Below are 21,257 nucleotides of genomic sequence, written 5' to 3' on the forward strand. Positions count from 1 at the left end.
CTTGATTAATCAGATTTAACATTTGTGTGATTCCTACAGATAGACCATGTGAGAACAGTACACCAGAAAGAGGCTTGAGTCCTATACATTCCCAGTGTCGTGAAGAGGAAAGTAGCCGTACCTCACAGGATGGCGCTGACATCTTGCCAAATACTGGATATGTGGGTCTCCTGTTTGAGAATTTTTTTTTTTTTTTCGTCTTGTTTTGTTGTTCTTTTTTTTTTTTTTACTTTTTTGTTTGTTTTTCATTGCTAATTTTATTCTGATTTTGTTTTTTTTATAAATCTAGGGTGAAGATATAGCTGAACCTAAGGTTGAAGCTATACAAATTGAAGAGGCTTATATGAGGGATGATCAGCAGTGTAAAGATGAGCACATTCGTGTAGCTATCAGACAAGGTGAGTAATGATCACTAAACTCCAAAGCAGCAAAAACGCAACATGTGAACATACCCTTAGAGTAGAGTCAAACCAATTAAAGTGCAGCTGGGGTCAAGGTGACTAGTCCAAGAAGTGTGTCCTTGCCCACTCAGTCAGGTCTGTCCCTATAGACATGCCTCTTAGACTAGTTACTGGTCCCCAGCTGCTTTAACAATTATTTATACCCAATCCTGAACAGCATGTCACAGTAAAGCCCCCATCACAGCGAGATCGCTGCTGAGTCACAAGTTTTGAGACGCAACAGCGATCTCAGCCGCGATTTCGCTGTGTGTGACAGGTATCAGCGACCGGCCCCCCCCGCCGGGTATCGCTGATCGTTCTGGAAAGCTCTGGACATTTTTTTGATCGTTGGTCTCCCGCTGGCCAGCACGCATCGCAGGAGACCAGTGTTCTGCAAGCTGGAGCTGGTATCCAAGGTAAACCGCGGGTTTCTAAGCAACGCGCGGCGCTTAGAAACCCGCTGTTTTCCTTGGATACCAGCTCCCTGCACCAGCACGCTGGTATCTAAGGTACACTGCGGGTAACTAAGCGACGTACGCGCTTGTTACCTGCGTCGTCGATGTCCTGATTGCTGCTGAGATCTGCCTGTTTGGCAGCTCACCAGCGATCATGTAGCGACACACCAGCAATCCTGACAAGGTAATATCGTTGTCTGGATTGCTGGTGCGTCGCTATGTGTGACGGGGGCCTAAGACTTGGATGTTTGTAATCCAGGAGTCGATCTCTGATTCATGTTGCTTGCGGTTCCAGCCTCAGGAAGCAGCAGACAGGTTCCCTTTAATAGGATGTGTGTCCAGTCATTAAAACAACCTCTGTTCCCTATGATATTCACATAAAATGCATTGAAACGTTTACGTCTTAAAAACCTGATTTTGCAGTATATATGTAAAAGCCATATACGAGTAGTCTGTGTATCAGAAATTGGAACAGCAGCGAAAGCAAACCCATTTTCTCTTATTCAACAATCCTTGGATTTTATACCTTTATTTCCTTAAGAGGAAATTGCATGACAAGTTCAATAAAGGCTAGGTCACAAGAACTTTTTAGTTTAGTAAAGAAGTACTCCTGGAAAACTTCCCGACAAATATTGCTAACTCGGTAGCAATATTCCAGCTGTGTAATTTGCTTTACCCTGACTCAGTGTCATCCATACGCTGTGAACCCTTCCATTATCGACAGCTGTGTCATATAAACAGACCAACAGTTCAGTGCTTGCTTTTCTTCACAAACTGTGAGCTAGGATTCCATTAGCATCTATCATATCCATCCTGGCAGCTCTTAAAGGGGATACCTGGGACTTGGTGCTTAGGCACATTTTGTTTTTCACAACAGGTATGTAGTTGCTATGCTATCTACCTTCCTGTTGTGCCAGTGACTTTGCTTCCCCTGCACAGAACCGCTCCTGCAAGCGATTCAGCTGCCTATGCTAATGTCACGTCGACACAGCCGCAGCTTATTTTCTGTCGACAGGGCAGGACTTCCGATGTCATTTTGATTGACAGCCGGATTCCCGCAGTCTACTGCGGGGGCCTACTATCAAACGGAATGATATCAAAAGGCATGCCCCATCGACAGGTAAGAGTGGAAAAGAAGCCGCTGTGGCATCGGCAGATGTAGCTGAATCATCAGCAAGAGTGGCACCGAACACAACAGGCAGGTACCGTATTTTTTGGATTATAAGACGCACTTTTTTTCCCAAAACTTTTTTGGGGAAATTGGGGTGCATCTTATGATGCAGATATATACCTTACCGGCCGCGGTAGAGCAGGGTCGCTGCTGGAGGAGGAAAGAGTGGAATGTTGCTGCAGGCCACAGGCTGAGATTAGGGGGTGTTCGGATGTGCGGCGCACCGCTGTGGGTGTCCCTGGTGCCCCTCGGCAGCCATTTACCTGGAGTCCACTGCATAAGAAACCATGGAATTGAGGGGCTCTGGACTTTCACAAAATGGCCTGTGTCCTCCAGCAACGCTCCACTCTTGCCTCCTCCAGAAGCCACCCGGTAAGCAATAAGACGCATGGATTATAAGAAGCACCACCATTTCACCATTTTATTTAAAAAAAAAAAAAAAAAAGTTTTTTCCTATTTTTCTCCTCAAAATTTGGGGGGTGTCTTATAATCTGGAGCGGATAAGTAGCAAATACCTGCCTGTTACTGCTTAGGCCTGTTTCATACCTCCGTCAACGGCGGTCAGCTGAAATCCGCCAAAGGTTGAAACCAGCTGATCCGTGACGGACGGATGTCAGCGGAGCACGTAGTATGAAGGATCCGCGGGAGAAGCGATGCTGCGTAATTTAAAGCGACCGCGATTTGGATCTAGATCGCGGGAGCTGGAGTAGCGCGATCGCAGGAGGGACGGGTGAGGAGAGAGATTTTAGCGGCTCCCGAAGCTGCATTTATGGGTTAATGCTGAAATTAGTGGACCGTCAAAGCAAAAAAACGTTGCATGGTCCGTTTCATCCGCCCGGGAGCCGCTAAAATCTTGACGGATCCGTAAAAAAATGGGTGGGACGGACGACTGTCAGTCAAGATCCGCCAATGTAAGTCTATGGGTTAAAAAAAACGGATCCACCCCTTTTTTGGCGGATCCTTTTTTTAAAAAAATTGGCGGATTTTGACTGACGGGTAAATACAGGAGTGTGAAGCAGGCCTTGGGTACAATTTTTGTTTTTCCACAAAGTCACGGATATACCCTTTAAACACACTCCACTCCATTCTCCTTGTTCTGCTGAATGTTTCCCGAATTCTTAGTATGCTGCTGAAAATATCACTTCCCCCCCTATATAGGGGAGCAGGAATGCAGTGATGTAGTAGTCAAGTCCATTCAAGGATTAGTGGACAAGGAGCCAAAATAGCAGACTGCCTATATTACGTATAAACTAAAGCATCAATAGTAGTGTGCAAAATTTGTAGGATGGTGTTGGGGAAAAAAAAAATGCTGCCAAATAGTTTTTCAAAAATAGATTCCCTTTTAAATGATAGAAGTGTTGGTATAGTTTTATTTTTAAGTTCAGCGGATGGTATAGGCAACAAGACGCTGAATCCAACAATGTATCATTTATATTACTGAGTGCAGCAGTTCTGACAAAATCAGAGCTTTTAGATTTTGTCCAGAAATAGAATTGTTAGTGGAAAGTATCCTGTCCACACACCTCTCCGCTGCCATATGTTCACGTCTTTGAATAAAGAATTGCATCAGGAATGGTGCTGCCTTTTCTATTTTCTGGACATGATGGTTGCCTTTATTCTGGCAAGCACCTGCATTTCCTCACCCTCCGGATCTTCACCACACTGTTAAGCTGGGCAGTTACACACAGGTTCTGGTGCCGGGACTTTCTCTGCTTCTTTGCTTTTAGATTTAGAATCAAGCAGAGCTGAGAGCTGGTTTCAGGGCTGTCTCTGGGCAATATTGAGTTTCATCTCCCTCCAAAGATTTTCTATTGAAATTGAAATTCTTTTTATGGAGCCACTCCTTAGTTGCCCTGGCTGTGTTTTCCTTGTCATTGTCATGCTGGAAGACCCAGTCACAACTCATCTTCAATGCTCTTACCGAGTAAAGGAGGTTGTTGGCCAAAATCTTGCGATATATGACCCCATCCATCCTCCCTTCCATACTGTGCAGTCATCTTCTTCCCTTTGCAGAAAAGCACCCCAAAAGTATGATGTTTTCCCCGCTATGCTTCATGATTGGGACAGTGTTCTTTGGGTCGTACTCATCCTTCTTCCACCAAATATTGCAAGGGGAGTTTGTACCAGAAAGTTCTATTTTGGTCTCATCAAACCACATGACCTTCTCCCATGCCTTCTCTGGATCATCCAGATGGTCATTTACAAACTTTCAAAACGGGCCTGGATGTGCTGGCATGAACGAGGGGATCTTGCATGCCCTGCAGCATTTTAATCTATAACTGTGTAGTGTTTAGACTGTAGTCCCAGCTCTCTTTAGGTCATTGACCAGGTCCTCCCGTGTAATTCTGAACTGATTCCTGACCTTTCTTAGAATTGTCCTTATCCCAAGAGGCGAGATCTTGCATAGAGCCCCAGACCAAGGAAGATTGACAGTTATCTTGTGTTTCTTCCGTTTTCTAATAATTGTGCCAACAGTTGTTGCCTTCTCACCAAGCTGCTTGCCTATTGTTCTGTAGCCTATCCCAGCCTTGTGGAGGTCTACAAATTTGTCCTTGGTGTCCTTAGACAGCTCTTTGGTCTTGGCTATGGTGGAGATGTTGGAGTGTGAGTGTGTGGACAGGTGTCTTTTATACAGGTAACAAGTTCAAACAGGTGCAATTAATACAGGTAATGAATGCAGAGTAGGAGGGATTCTTAAAGAAAAACTAATAGGTCTGTGAGCAAGAATTCTTGCTGGTTTGTAGGTGATCAAATACTTATTTCATGCAATAAAATGCTATTTAATTATTTAAAAAATCATACAATGTGATTTTTCTGGTTTTTATTTGTAGATTCTGTCTCACAGTTGCATTGTACTTACAATAAAAATTACAGACTTGTCCATTCTTTGTAGGTGGGAAAACTTGTAAAATCAACAATGGATTAAATACTTATTTTCCCCACTGTATGTGGAGTTAATACAATGGTACACTACATACCATATTTTTCGGATTATAAGATGCACTTTTTTCCCCAAGTTTGGGGCGGAAATGGGGGTGTGTCTTATACTGCGGATATATGTTACTGGCCGCAGTGGAGCAAGGTTGATTGGATATGCGGCGCGCTGCTGCGGATCTCCGGTGCTGCGGGGGGCTCTGCTGACATTTTGTGAAAGGCCAGAGCCCCCCGCAGTTCCATTGTCTCCTATGTGGTGGACTCCGGGAAAATGGCTGCCGGGGCGGCGAATGCGCAGAGGAAGATCTTGGTGTCATTTTCCCGGAGTCCATTGCATAGGAGACAGTGGAACTGCGGGGGCCCTGGCCTTTCACAAAATGTCAGCAGAGCCCCCGCAGCACCGGACAAAGGCAGGACCAGACACCCGCAGTGGGGCGCCACACTCCTGAACACCCCCTCATCCCAGCCTTTGGCCTGCAGCAATGCGCCACTCTTGCCTCCTCCAGCAGCGACCCTGGGACCCGGCTTCAACGCAACCACCACCCCCAGGTTGCAATAAGACGCATGGATTGTAATAAGCACCACCATTTTATTAAAAAAGATTTTTTTTTTCCTATTTTTCTCCTCAAAATTTGGGGTGTGTTATATCCACAAAATACAGTATATAATTGAAACGTTTATTTTAAACAAAAGAAACAGGTGTAAAAATATACATAAACATAGAAATCTAGAGCAAAGACTACAAAGGTATTTGCGTCTGATCCACATGCAAATAATAGGGAAGGGCAGAGTAGATCCTCTAAATCTACAATTAGTCTCACAAAGTGCCAGTGCATAAGCAATATTCACATGTCATAGCATAAAGTTAATGCAAATAATGGGGGTCTAACCAAGTGGTTAAATCACTTGGCACATGATTCAATTATGACTATAGAGAATATCTTTATGGATCACAACACTAAACGTGAGGTAATATATCTAAGCTGTGCAAGTGCTATTCACAAGTCTAGAAACATCCCTTACCCGTGCCTCCATGTGTGGAACACCGTGCCTGCTACCCTGACGAGCCTTTTTTGTGTGGGCTTCCTCGTTGGGCTGTAGTAATCTGTGTGTTGAGACTGGCATGAAATAGTCACGTTCACAGGTGCCAGCTGTTCGGCAGCATTAGTGGCGCATGTGTAGTACTATACCCGCCAGGGGTTGCATTACTTTCGTCATTCCAAATGACATGGTGGGTCAGGGGATAATTTTGGTTAGAATCACAGTACTTGCATTAACTTTATGCTATGACATTTAAATATTGCTTAGCACCGTCACTTTATGTGATTAATTGTATATATAGAGGATCTACTTTGCCCTTCCCTGTTATTTGTATGTGGATCACCAGCAGCAAATACCGGAGTCTTTGTTCTTGACTTTCTATTTTTATGTATATTGCTATGCTGGTTTCTTTTGTATAAAATAATAAACTTTTGTATTATATATGTAGTGGACTATTTATTCCATTTTTTATGTAGGAATCTCCATGTACAATGTCTGTAGATAGTGATCTGCTTATCACAGGAGGGGGCATTGCTGGACTAGTGTAGTCGAGTAATGTGACTCTTTTAGTTTATAAATCCTTCACTGTTAGTAATCTACAACACACACTAAAGGCTCCTTTACATTTAGCGATGCACCAGCGATCCGACCCGGTCAGGATCGCTGGTGCATCGCTAAACGATCGCTAGTGAGCTGTCACACAGGCAGACCTCACAGCGATGCAGCAGCGACGCAGCGCACGATACTTGCCTTTCACACACAGCGATCCTGACGTCCTCCCGCCCGCCTCCACGCGTCGCTCGTCATCACAGCAGGAAGCCCCAGTAGGAAGTTGACGACGAGAAATGGAGCCGGACATTCTCGCGCGATCAGCGATGGACAGCGGGGGAGCCGGTCGGAGGTAAGTATCACACATAGCGATATCGCTATAACGTCACATAATCGGTGACGTTATAGTGATGTCGCTATGCGTAAAACCCCTTTAAGTTTCCTTATTGACCAATGAGTCTATGGTTTACAATGTTGCCTATTACTTGGTGTCCTCAATATAAAGGCAGATTCTTCAAGTTGCCTTGTTCTATGGTATATTAACCACTATATCTCTCTCACAGCACCTGCCACCAACAGCAGCTAGTTAGAATTCATTCTCCTATACATCTCTGTTGATTTGTCTTTATAGCGCCAACAAATTCAGCTACCACTTCGCTGCACTTGACATGCTTCTTAACTACTTAAAAGTTGGGCCCTAAAGATTGCCTTAAATGGAGACTGTCAGCACAAAATGACTAAACAAACCAAGCACTAGGTGTTACCTGGGCATTGCAAACAATTCAGTGCACCTTCCCACTTGTTTTGCATGTATCTCCGTTCTGCTTTTCCTTGATTGACAGCTCTGGCTTTACAGGATTCCGAGAACAGCACAAATCGATGGAACACAAGTAGGTGAGAAAGTGCACTGAACTGAAACTTTTGCTTGTGCCAAGGGTGCACCATGCGCTTGTGCTTAGTTTGAACAGTCATTTTGCACCAACAGACTGCTGTTAATTTATTGCATCTGTTCCAAGGGATCCATCCTGTATACAATTACAGTTGCTTTGCTTATTCAAAGTTTGTAGTTATGGTCATGTATGATAAATAATGACAGACGAGAATTTTCATATTTACTTAACCCCTTAAAAACCGCCGATACGCCTTTTGAACGGCGGCAGTTAAGAATACTTATGCCTCAGCTCCACTTTTTAATGGAGCTGAGAACTAAGGGTATAGCGCCCCCAGTGTTGGGAAATCTCCGGGGTCTTGGCCATGGGGGTAGCAGAGACCCCAGAGAACATGACTCGGGTCAATTTTTTTATTTATTTTTTTTTACCGTCCCCAGTGTTGCTATCACCGTGAATAACGGTGACCGCAAAAAGAAAAAAAAGTCTGATTTCCTATTTATTTCTCTCTCCTCTGATATGATCTAGCACATCATAGGAGAGAGAAATGGGGTCCCCCGGCATCTTCCTCCGAGAAGAAAATGGTGGTTGCATGTGCAGCGTACCCGCCGAGATCTCTCAGCCAGCACCCGGCAACAATATATTTCTCTCACCCATGACAGCACCACGGAGAGAGGGGATCCGCCCTTCAGGGACATGAACCTACAGATAAAAAGAGCGGTGCCTCTCCTCCGCCTCCAGTTGGGTTCCTGTCCCTGACGGGTAACCTATAGGACTGTGGTACCTGTGTTGAAGGATCCGGGTGCCGACCTGACCGGCGGCTGGCAGCGGGGAGACCCCTGTCACGGCAGGTGCGGTGCCCGAAGCCGCCACCACTGGGGCCGATGCGGGGGGGGGGGGGGGAGACGGAAAGGAGGCTGGGGCTCGCAGGGACCTGGCGCACGCACACGGGCAGCGCCATGGTACAGAGGTGTACCAAGGTGGCTGCTGCCTGGAAATAAACGCCGATTTCTGGGTCCCTGGGTCGGCGCATGCGCAGTTCACACTCCCCAGGAGAAGCGGTGCAGGGTGGGAGCGGATGTGACGTCACACGCTGGGAAAATCAAAAAGATGAGGCTAAGAATACTCCTGGCTGGAAGCGTCCTAGGCATAATGGAGGATAGCGACCAGCAGCAGGAGCAGCAGCCCAGACAGCAGCAGCACCACCACCAGCAAAAGGAACGGGACAGACGTGATGACTGTTCCAGTAGCCACTCCACGCAGCGCAGCACGTCAGATGCAAGGCGCAAATCACCATCAGGAGATCAGCCTATACAGGACCTGATTGCACCTCCCGAACCGGTACCTGCAACCGCGCATACTTGGGTGAGTGATCTTTGTGACTGTTCACCATTGTAATAGGCTCCCTTTCCCTCATTAGGGAAAGAAGGGGAAAAAGAACAAGGAATGCCCCACTTGTAGCAGAGCCCTACCTATATCATGGGATAAAAAAACTGCGAATCTTGTATACAAGACCTTTGTGAGCAGACCCCGGATTTCGCCTCTGACCTAAGAGCCGTAATCAGATCGGAGGTTCAGAATGCCCTTACATCCCATACATTGGGATAAAATAAAAAAGACATGATGGTAGTTTCCCAGTCAGATCCCTCGGGGAAAAATACCTCGGATTCCGGCTTCTCATCCTCAGACGAGGAAACGGGAGGGCGTCACTGTTTTCCCCTAGAGGAGGTAGACTCTAGTAAAGGCAGTAAGGTCTACCATGGGGGTGTTGGACCCTCCGCCTGATGGGTCGGTCCAGGACATAATGTTCGGGGGACTGGGCCAAAAGAAATGGAGAGTGTTCCCACTAAATGAGAACGTTCAGGGTCTAAGAAAAAAAAAAAAAATGGGAGGAGCCGGATAGGAAAAACACCACTGTCCCTTCCCTTACAAGAAAATATCCCTTCGGTGAAGAGGCGTCCACATCTTGGGATAAGGCCCCGAAGCTTGACGTAGCCGTCGCCAAGGCCTCAAAGAAATTTGCCCTCCCCTTCGAAGACATGGGCACTCTCAAAGTTCCCCTAGATAAAAAGGCAGACACCTTCCTAAAAGGTGCTTGGGAATCAGCAGGCGGTAATCTTAGGCCGGGTACAGCGGCGACATGTACCTCAAGAGCCCTAATGGTATGGGTTGATCAACTCGAGAAGCAGCTAAGGGAAGGGACACCAAGATGCAGCCGCTATGGATCACGGTATGGACCAAAAAAGCTATCCGACCTATTTCAGAGACTCCTGTCTCCTTCCTCAGGGATATTCAGCCCAGCACATCACGTGCTTCTGACGTCACGCAGGTCCTGTGCTGACGAGCACAGCGTTCAACACGCGCCTCTTTTTTTTCAGCCTGCATTATAGCGCTTGCTGCCGCCGGCCGGGGCAGCACCGCTACCGTGACCGTTACAAGCGATAAGGAGAAAGGAATCATTTGCAAATTTAAGAGGCGTGACATCGATCCTAGAAGGACCTGTGGAATCTGCATCTTGGAATCAGCGGCGGCTTCATTCAAGTCTGCAGAGTGACTCCAAGTGCAATAAAAATATTTTTAGTTTTATATCATCACTTTTTCATAGGTCCCAAGAGGTAGTCCTTCCTTCCTTCTGCCCAAATCCTAGGAATAGGGGGGAGGAAAGGTTTCACACCCTAGATGTGAAGAGGTGCCTAGTTCAGTATTTAGAGTCCATCAAAGGATGTAGGAAGGAAAGCTCTCTCTTTGTATATTTCCAGGGACCTCGTAAGGGACTCAAAGCATCTAAGAGTACCCTGGCAAGGTAGATCAGGGATGCGATTGCCCTGGTCTATTCAGCCAGCGGGAATACCATCCCGGAGGGGTTGAGAGCCCATTCCACAAGAGCAATGACGACCTCATGGGCTGAAAGATCGGAGATATCGATAGAACAGATCTGTAAGGCGGCCACCTGGTCATCACCCTCAACCTTTTTCAGACACTATTATTTAGATCTAGCCTCTACGTCTGACCTTACCTTCGGGAGAAGGGTCCTTCAGGTGGTGGTCCCCCCCCTCCCCAAGCTACCAGTCTCTGTAATTCTCTCCATGGTGCTGTCATGGGTGAGAGAGAATAGCTTAGCTACTCACCGATAACGGTGTTTCTCGGAACCCATGACAGCACCCGCTTATTCCCTCCCTTCATGTGTGGTTAGCACGTTTTACTGTCCGTAGAGTGTTTTCGTTTAGGTACTGTGCTTCTTGATAATAAGCAATATTATAATGCTATGTATATATTTTTGTTGTCTAACCTGGAGACCCTCAGATGCTCTGTAACCAACTGGAGGCGGAGGAGAGGTACCACCCTTTTTATCTGTAGGTTCCTGCCCCTGAAGGGCGGATCCCTTCCGTGGTGCTTGTCATGGGTTCCGAGAAACACCGTTGTCGGTGAGTAAGCTATTTTCCTATTGGTTCATTTTGATCACTGTGATAGACTGTATCACAGTGATCAATATAAAAAATAGTAAATCAAACTCCCCTTATCACCCTCTTAGTTAATTAAAAATAATAAAATAAAGTGTTTTTCTATTTTTCCATTAGGGTTGGGGTTAGGGCTAGGGTTGGGCAAGGGTTAGAGCTAGGGTTGGGGTTAGGGTTGTGGTGTTGGGATTACGGCTGTGTTAGGACTGTTTCACACATACGTTTTTGATGTCAGGTGCAATCCACGAAAATGGCGGAAAACGGATCAGTCTCCGTTCTCACATCGTGTGCCACCGGACCATTGTTTTGACGGATCTGGCGAAGGATGAAATTTAAAAGAACCGCCGCCGAGAGAGTGAATTTTTCACGATCCCGGAACGGCATTCAGGGTTAAAAATGTTCCCGGAGAAAAGCTGCTGTGCCTGCGCAGTTGAAAATAGCGGACTGTCAGCAAAAAAAAAAACGTTGCAGAGTCCGTCTCATCCACCCGGGAGACGCTAAAATATTTGCGGATCCATCAAAAAACGGATGTGACGGACGACCGTCAGTCAAGATCCGCCACTAATGTAAGTCTATGGGGGGAAAAATGGATCCGCCCCTTTTTTGGCGGATCCGTTTTTTTCAGAAATTGGCGGATTTTGACTGACTCCAAAAAACTGATGTGTGAAACGGGCCTTAGGGTTGGAGTTAGGATTGAGAGGTTTCCACTGTTTAGGTGCATCGGGGGTCTCCAAACGTGACATGGCACCTTCCATCGATTCCAGCTAATTTTGCGTTCAAAAAGTCAAACCGTGCTCCCTCCGTTGTGAGCCCTGCCATGTGCCCAAACAGTGGCTTTCCCTCACATGTGGGGTGTCTCTGTACTCAGGAAACATTGCACAACAAGTTTTGTGGTCCATTATCTCCTGATACCCTTGTGAAAAAAAAAAAAATTGGTTCCAAAGTAATTTTTTTGTGAAAATGTAAAATGTTCATTTTTTTCCTTCCACATTACTTTAGTTCTCTTGAAGCACCTGAAGGGTTAATAAACTTCTTGAATGTGGTTTTGCGCACCTTGAGGGGTGTAGTTTTTAGAATGGTGTCACTTTTGGGTATTTTCTGTTATATTGACCCCGAAACTCGCTTCAAATATGACATGGGCCCTAAAAAAAATAGTTTTGTAAATTTTGTTGGAAAAATGAGAAATCGCTGGTCAACTTTCAACCCTTATAACGTTCTAACAAAAAAAAAAAATGATTCCAAAATTGTGCTGATGTAAAGTAGACATGTGGGAAATGTTATTTATTAACTATTTTGTGTGATATGACTCTGATTTAAGGGCACAAAAATTAAAACTTTGAAAATTGCAAAATTTTCAAAATTTTTGCCAAATTTTCCTTTTTTTCATAAATAAACCTCATAAAGTGACAGTGGTCAGAATTTTAAAAATTGGCTTGGTCATAAAGTACAAAATTGGCTGTCACTAAGGGGTTAAACCTACATATTGCCAACAAGCTGCTTTTATAGTATGTGATTATTTTTATGAGCGTGTTATGACAAAATGTATCTTTATGTGGTAATATAAACTTTATTAATGGGGATCAGCGAACCTGAACTGGAAAATCTGGGGTTCGTACTGAACTTCTAGTGTTCGGTATCCGACCCCAAACACTGACTACTGTATGTTCAGTTTCCTGTTCGGGTTTGTCATCCTAATAAAGCTTGTTGAGAGGCTGTAAAATAATTGGAAAAAAAAAACACCACAAAAATCGACATACAGTCCCCGTATTTTTTTTTTTTTTTATATAACCAGCATGGGGAAAACAGATCGCTGTGAGCAGTTATTATTCAGGGAAGGGGCCAATATTCATGAAGGTTCCCAGACTATTAAGATCAGCTAGTAGAGAAATTTTCACCACAAACTCAAAATATTTCATGCAAATTTTTTTTTAATTATTGTTGAACATAACTGCAAGTAGCAGACAAAGTGAAGGCATGTAAACTAAAGCGACTCAAACGTTTCGACCCGCTACCGGGCCTTGATCACAAAGTCGCTCTGGGGGAAGGAGGAACAAAAACAGGATGTCAGTGCACAAACATTATATACAGAAATTTACATTATTTAAACCAAAGCTTCCCAAAAGGAAAAAGTTATTTTGATGCAAAGGTAATTCATAAACTCGGGTAACTGCGTGTTGTGCATGTGTGTCAGTTATTAAAAAATATATACATCTTCTTTAATAGATTTAGTAACTGTAATGAAATTATAATCCATTGACATTAATCATGAGCAAATTTGTAAGGGTATGAAGTAAACTGTAATGGTCAGTAGATGTGTAGACTTAAATAAAAGCTGAGACCCCTGCAAGGAAGGATAGGATAGAAGGGAGGTGAGAAAGGGGGCAAGAAAGTGATTGTTTGGAAAATATGAGATGACGTTATTTTATATGTGTATAAAGATAGGAAGTCCAAATGACACATGGAGATCCCAGCAGGGACAAGTAAATGGCAAATTCCTGGAAGATCGAAAAAGGCATGAGTGGTCAGAGAGATGGATAAAGCAAAAAAAAAGTATACATCTTAGGTGATGAAATTACCTTAGTGAGATGTCTGTCAGGGTGCTCCTCCACCTCCTGTGAGTATGTCTTGGGGTATGTAGCTGTGCCTATGTTGTAGGTGGCTGGGCGGCGCCGTGGGATATGGATGTGAGGCGGGTAGAATGGGGAGGGGTCACGTGGTGGCACGTCTTGCCCCACGTTATATGTGGTCATGGAGATGCAGGGTGGCGTCTGATGTGCGCGAGCGGAGTTATCAGCTATCACGTGGTGACAAGGGATGATCGAATAGCTTCGGATAAGTGCTTATCCGAATAGTTATAGTGCTTCCTGAATGGCTGCCTCGGTAACCTGGATACTGTCGCGGCTGTGTGACAGTCACAACACATGCATGGAGAGCCTGTTTGTTGGGCTCTCCATGCATGTGTTGTGACTGTCACACAGCCGTGACACCTGCAGCTGTGACACCCAACAGCTGATTATCAAAAGCGCTCCAGGTTACCGAGGTAACTATTTGGGCAGTGCTATATAGCTATTGGGATAAGCACTTATCCGAAGCTATTTAATCATCCCTAGTGCTGGCGCATCGCACACCACATGACTCGTTGCTAAAGGGACCAGAGACGCTCTTAACAGAGCGGTGTCTGTAGCAGGTTAACTGGAGAGCGTGCCACAGTCTACTGTCAGTTTGGGGACAAGGGGATTAAAACATGTTGAAGCCCTGCCATGGATTTATGTTGTGGGGTGTTTATATGACTTATCCAGAACTTGCAGGTTATTAATGACATGTGGGAAGTGATATGAGGGAAGGACTAGGTGAGGAGGATGGTGGAGAGTATGGGAAAGGAGTATGGAACGCATGGGGATGAAAAAAATAAAGGCTACACAGATAGCTGCGAGCTGATATTAATAGGCTGGGAACCTTTATGGCTATTCGCCCCTTCCCAGAATAATAACAGCCCCCCAGCTGTCTGCTTTCCCTCAGCTGGTTATTTAAAAATAGGGGGACCTTCACATCATTTTTTTTTTTTTTTAAATAACCAGTAAGGACTACTCAGACAGCTGTGAGCTGTTCATAGGCACAGCTGTCTGCTTTTATTACTAATGTGATTTATCTGTGGGAGGGTTTCAGTGGATGAATATTTACACATGACATTGATAAAAATAGTCTACATTGATTTTGGACTGTGTTGTCTAGCCTAATACCATTTTATTGATTCTATCCAGTCCAGCCTGTTGCGTAAACTAATTAACTCAATGATTACTTACTAATTCAAGGGATTTAAGTCATATTTCTATCTACATTTGTTTGCAGGGCAATTGTCCTGCTCTTACATCAGTTTAGCTGCCTTTTGCAGCCCCCTAGCCCTTACTATGACCATTTTACAGCACCAAAGTTCGGGTCTCCAGTGACTTGAATTGGGTTTGGTGTTAAGTTCGGACCCGAACCAAACATTTAACTGTGTATTTATCGAACCTACTGAACCCGAATATCCAAGGGTCCGCTCATCTCTTTTCGTGAATTACATTTATGTGATGTTTTGTAGTATAAATGTAAAAAATACAAGTTTAATATTTTGAGAAAATAATTAAATATTTTCCCCAGGTGACTGCATCAGGAACGCAGAGCACCCTGTATATACAGATAATGGAGCTGAAGATATCTTGCCAAATAAATGTGGAGAACATCTTGCCTATGGCGAAATATACCCAGCCTGTAACAGCAGAGAACAATCATCTGATGCTTTCTATCACCAAGAACATTTACCTGTCACATCACAGATTGTTAATGAAAGCACTGGTAAAATATTTGCTTGTTCTGAATGTGGGAAACATTTTAAAAAGAACTTGAGTCTTTCTATGCACAAGAGAATACACAATGATGAGCGGCCATTTTCCTGTTCAGAATGTGGGAAGTGCTTTACTAAGAAATCTGTTCTTGTGGAACATCAGAGAATTCACACAGGGGAGAAGCCGTTCTCCTGTTCAGAATGTGGGAAATGTTTTACCCAGAAATCATCCCTTGTTGAACATCAGAGAATTCACACAGGGCAGAAGCCATTTTCATGTCTAGAATGTGGGAAATGTTTTATTCAGAAATCAGTTCTTGTAAAACATCAAAGAAGTCATACTGGGCAGAAGCCGTTCTCCTGTTCAGAATGTGGGAAATGTTTTACACAGAATTCAGACCTTGTTAAACACCAGGTTACTCACACAGGGCAGAAGCCTTACTCATGTTTAGATTGTGGGAAATGTTTTGCACGAAAAGATTATCTCGAAAGACATCAGAGAACTCATAAATTTAAGAAGCCATTTGGATGCTCAGTATGTGGGGAGTGTTTCCCACAGGTATCAGATCTTGTTAACCACCACAGAATTCACACTTGGGAGGCGTCCTTTTCATGCTCAGAATGTGAGGAATGTTTTATGCAGATCTCAGAACTTGTTGACCATTACAGAATTCACACAGAGAAGTCATTTTCAAATTCGGACTGATGGAAACAGTTCTCAGTGGTTAAGTCCTGCTGACGTGAGACAGTGTTTCTATATTCTGTAGGTTACCATTTATTGTATGTCAGAATAATAAAAAGCTGTTTAAATTGTGACAAATGTGACCACACCATCAGATCTTACAAATTACAAACTTTACACTGGAATTAACTCCCCTCTTCTATAGAGCAACTGTTAAGGTTTTTCTGCATGTTTTGGATTAAATTATTGCATAATGATATAAATATGCATTTGTACTGTAAAAGCTTTATTCTTGCAACACAACGTAATCCTTGCAAAGTTTGTCCTGTAAAGTAAAAAATCACAAATCTTCATTAGGAGATCTTCAGGTTTCCAGCTCTTATTTTTCAGAGGTATTTTTAAAAATGTAAAGAAATCTGGCTGTTATATGTAACTTTTTTTTTTTCTTTCATCTTTTGGGCATTGTGACAAGGTCACTGGTAGTGTATGTGAGGGGAGATTGCTTTCTTCTGTGATCTAGAAACCCATAAGGTTCCGTTCAGCATGCTATATGCTGAAGTAGTTAATCAACCATGTTAAGGGACAGGTTTATAGGTAATTATGTTTGAGATGGGCGGGACGCCTACTCACCATTTCTCTTTGGCTGGGATGTTAAAATGTACAGTCACCGTTTAATTTCCCCCTGTGTTGTAGTTTGGAGAGGAGAGACTCCAGATGTGGCTTCAGGTGGAGCTGAAGACACATGCTGGGGTGAGAGAGCAAACCCCTCAGATATATGGACCTTGCTATATGTTATCTTTTATTTTGTCTTTATGCCAGAAAGGTCATGTTTACTTTGCTGAACCTTACTATGGTTTATGCTGTTCCATAATAAACCAGCAGGTGAGTTAGCACAAGAAGCATTACTCTGTTTACCTCTGCAAGCAACTGAGTGAGTTACCCCCTCACACGTGGTGTTTTGAATGCGGGCAGCATTCTAAGAACACTCAGCGGCTGTGGACAACTGCTTGTCCTGGGTAAAATCCAGCATGAGACACCCAGCAGCATGGAGACGCTTGTGAAGCATCTGGTCCAGGTTCAACAGCAGCAACAGCTGGCCAGTCATCAGCAGCAAATGGCCCAACAGGAGTCCAATAAACTATTGGCACAACAGCTCTAGCAGCAGCGAAAGCAACAGTAGGTGCTAACGCGGCATATGGAACTCCTCGCAGAGGCGGTCGGTTCGTGGGAGGCCGGCTGTCTCCTCCCCTACTCCAGGTGATGACTCGTATGTCTGGAAAGCGGTAAGGCCTGTTTCACACTTCCGTTTTTGTGTCCGCCAAACGGATCCGTTTCCGTTTTTTTGACGGAAACTGATGCAAACGGATCCGTTTTTTTGACGGATCCGCGGTAACCGTAATGGAAGTCTATGGGACAAAAAAAACGGATCCTGCAAAAAATGGCGGATCCGTTTTTTTACGGAAAACAACGGATTTTGACGGATTTGAAAAAACGGAAGTGTGAAACAGGCTTAAGACGAGCCATGCAAAAAATGATCCGGGGTGATGATATGGAATCTTTTCTGACTTTGAGAGGGTGGCTGAACAGGAGAAACTTCCACCAGAGCAGTGGGGGGAGGTGCTGGCCCCATATTTGTCGGGAGAACCTCATAAGGCGTATTATGATTTGGCTCTCCAGGATGCCAAAGAATACGTCAAATTAAAGACTGAAATCTTGGCATGCCTGGGAGTAACTATGTCTGCTAGAGCTCAGCGAATTCACTACTGGGCATATGCTAGTGACAAACCCCCTTGCTGGCAGATGTTTAATTTGTTGCACCTGGTCCAAAAGCGGTTGCAGCCAGAAACTTCCACTCCAGCCCAGATGGCTGAGCGTGTGGTGATGGACAGGATTGTCCACTCCCTTCCCAGGTCAATACCGACCTGGGTTGCCTCGGGCTGCCCTCGGAATGCGGACGATCTGGTTAGCCTGGTGGAGAGATACCAGAATGTTGAGAAATCCCTCCGGAAACCAGACTGCCACATCCCCAAGCGGGAATATATTCAAAGGGGGAACTCTCACCACGGAGGGTGACTAGACCCACAAACGGGAGCGTACCAATCCCGCTGAGGGGTCCCCTAAGGCTGTTATTAAGGACATGGTCTGTTGGCGATGTCACAATCCTGGACACTAGACTTCCAAAGTCCAAGAACCATTACCCCATTGTCGGACACGATACACACCTGCGTCCCCTCGTCGGGTTGACAGTCCACATTGCAGGCCAGATAGGCATAATAGGAAGAACGCCTGCCTAGGCTTCAGTCCATTGGTTTGGGGACATATGATGCCGGTGTCATATGGTTCTTGAGGCAATGGACTGCAGCCTAGGCAGGTGTTGCTCCTGCTATGCCTATCCAGCCTGCAGTGTGGACTGTCAACCTGTTTGTTTGTGGGCGTCCGCTGCATACACGAAGACGCCAAGGACTACCCTGTAGCCAGAGTGACCATGGAAACAGACTATGGTACTAAGTCCGATGAGGTTGGTGTAGTAAAGGACTTAATACATCCTGTCATACTAGGGCAGGATTTTTCATTATTTTGGAGCTAGTGGCAAAAGGGGGCTGAACAGAGTGTCCCAGACAAAAGCCAGGTACTTCTGGAAGAGACTCCATCAAAATCAAAGATGGAGGAGTTTTCCCTATGTGTCCTCGCTGGAGAGGAGGATTAGACGATAACAAGGGTAGCCCATTTTCCATGAATTAGAAGTGCCAAAAGAGAAATTTGACACTACTCAACTTAGAGATCCTACCTTAGAGGGGGCATTTGATATTACTGTATGTAATTGGGTTGCTCAAGAGCCAGGGGCTGACACCAGGTTCCCACACTTTGCAGTCAACGGCGATTTATTGTATTGGGTGACCAAACTAAGGGAAGGTGAAGTAGTGGAGCAGCTATTGGTTCCAAGACCCTACCGGCGGAGGGTTTTAGACATGGCCCGTTCACGTTTTGGGGGGACATCTGGGAGTAGAGAAAACTCAGGAGAGAGTAGTTTGGCCAGGATGTTACCTGGAGATCCTAAGTTATTGTAGGTCCTGCCCCACCCGCCAGATAACAGCTTCTACTTCTCACTTCCGAAGTCCCTTAGTCCCATTGCCTGTCATAGTGGCCACCTTTGGGAGGATTGCCATGGACCTAATAGGTCCCCTAGTAAAATCTGCACAGGGCCATCACTACATCCTAGTGGTTATGGCTTATGTGACCCGGTAGGCTAAAGTGGTGCCTCTAAGGAACTCTTCGGCTAAGATTATAGCCCAGGAGCTTGTCCATATCTTTGTTAGGACGGGCCTGCCAAAGGAGATTTTGACAGACCAGGGAACCCCCTTGATGTGCAAAGTGATGAGGGAGCTGTGTAGAGGCCTCCAGATTGCCCAGCTGCGAATCTTGGTTTACCAGCTCCAGACCGATGGCCTAGAGCGCTTCAATAAGACCTTGAAGACCATGCTTAAGAAGGCCATTGAGAAAGGCCGTCAAGACTGGGAATATCTGCTTCCATTTCCCCTCTTTTCCATCATCAAAGTCCCCTCAAGCCTACACTGGCTTTTCGCCGTTCGAGCTCCTATACGGTCGACATCCGCAAGGGCTCCTGGACACTGCCAAGGAAACCTGGGAAGTCAAGGTCACGCCACACTAAAGCGTCATTAAGCATGTCGCCTAGTTGCAGGAGCGGATGGCGCATGTGATGCTTATGAATGAACATCTTCAGGCACAGGCAAGGGTATATAACCGAATAGCAAGGCTGAGGCAGTTCCGACCCGGAGACCGCATGCTAGGGCTTATCCCCACAGTGGAGAGCAAGTTCCTAGCCAAGTGGCAAGGCCCATACGAAGTGGTGGAAAAACTGGGTGAGGTGAATTACAAGATACACCAGCCTGGTCGAAGAAAGCCGCACCACGTGAACTTGATCAAACCATAGCGAGATCGGGAAACGATCCTGCTAAGCAGGTTCCATAGCAGTTCAGCAGCACTCACAGAGAATAAACAAAGTAAAGAAGCCAAAGCCTTTCACCCCTCTAAAAATCATTTTGTTTTATCACCAAAGAATGGAAAAAGTGGTTGGAAGAGAGTAATGAAAGAATGGGATGTAGCTAGATGCCAGAGAGAGCAGAAAAACAAAGTGCAGTATAGGGTCAATAACTAGAAGAAGCCACACTTGGGCACTCAGGTTGAGAACTAGAAAGCATCTTTTTGTTAATCACCAGTCCTTGCTCCAGTATTATTGTATGTGCCTTCCTTTCCCAGCAGTTAGCTCTCCTTTCTAGTGTGCATGATGTAACTGTCCTAAGTCTTTTAAGACTGGCTAAAGTGCCTGTACACTGTGTATTCAAGAACTAAACGCACATTGCTATTATTGCCTGTAGCAGTGCTTGGCTATGCTATGCCAAGATGACTGCCTACCAACTCAACTCTGCTGTTCCATGGTACTGTCTGCACACTACCCTCTAAAATGTCAAGTTGCCTGACTGCCCACTCAGTTCTGCTATACTAAGATGCTTGTCTACCAACTTGGTTTTGCTGTTCCAAGGTCCCTCACTACTTGCAAGGCCCTGCTACTCCAAAGTGCTGTCCATACATTTAGTTGTGCTACACCAAGTTGCTTGTCAACCACCTTTTGTCTCCACTGTTCCATGGTGCTGACCACATAATCAGCTCTGTGGCATCAAGATACCTGTCTGTTCACATGTCTTTGCTGTTCCGCAAATGCTGCTGTACCAAGGTGCCTGACTACATACACAGCCCTACAGTATTAAGGTGCTGTCTGTATGCCTGTCGCTGATTTCTTTCCTCTTATCGAAATCCTGTGTTTCACGTGCTGTCCAACATATTCATCTGTAATGATTCTCACTGCTGATTTTTCCAGACTGGTTATGCAATTTACTGTAAGTCAATGAAAGGTCGCAGAGGCTGTGCATGACCTCGGCTCATACAAACCGCACTGATTAAAACACCATTTATTATGCCTATGATGACAGAATCTGGCTCAATCTTCATTCAACCATGAAATTCCACCTTTTTTTTTCTACACGGGACGGCCGGTGGTTGGAGAGGCACACTAATCCGCATTTTAGCACGTGCATTTTAGTGCAGTGAGATTCCCACACTAAGGTATGTTGATCGTGCATATGCCAATTCATGCATGTAGTTGTTAAATTTATTGTAATTTTTTGTGTCTACGGAGTTTGTTTTTTGCAAATTTGACAGATCACATGTGTTGGTTCATCCTTTGTGGTCTCAAAAACCATCCAGACTAGGCATCCCTTTGCGAACTGCACACTCGTG

At 45.0% G+C, this 21,257-nt stretch overlaps 1 protein-coding gene across 1 annotated transcript in view; it reads left to right on the top strand.

Moving 5' to 3' along the window:
• Nucleotides 1-16,300, top strand: part of LOC141100164 (uncharacterized) — a 137,352-nt gene extending 121,052 nt beyond the window's left edge. Inside the window, exons 14-16 of the mRNA XM_073588440.1 lie at nt 40-161; nt 290-398; nt 15,076-16,300. Coding sequence (XP_073444541.1) covers nt 40-161; nt 290-398; nt 15,076-15,965 — 1,121 coding nt within the window. The 3' untranslated portion in view covers nt 15,966-16,300. The remainder of the gene's footprint in view (nt 1-39; nt 162-289; nt 399-15,075) is intronic.
• The last annotated feature ends 4,957 nt before the right edge of the window (nt 16,301-21,257 follow it).

The sequence above is a fragment of the Dendrobates tinctorius genome, unplaced genomic scaffold, assembly GCF_039654945.1.
Source record: "Dendrobates tinctorius isolate UK_male_01 unplaced genomic scaffold, ASM3965494v1 ptg000103l, whole genome shotgun sequence".
Lineage (NCBI taxonomy): Eukaryota > Metazoa > Chordata > Amphibia > Anura > Dendrobatidae > Dendrobates > Dendrobates tinctorius.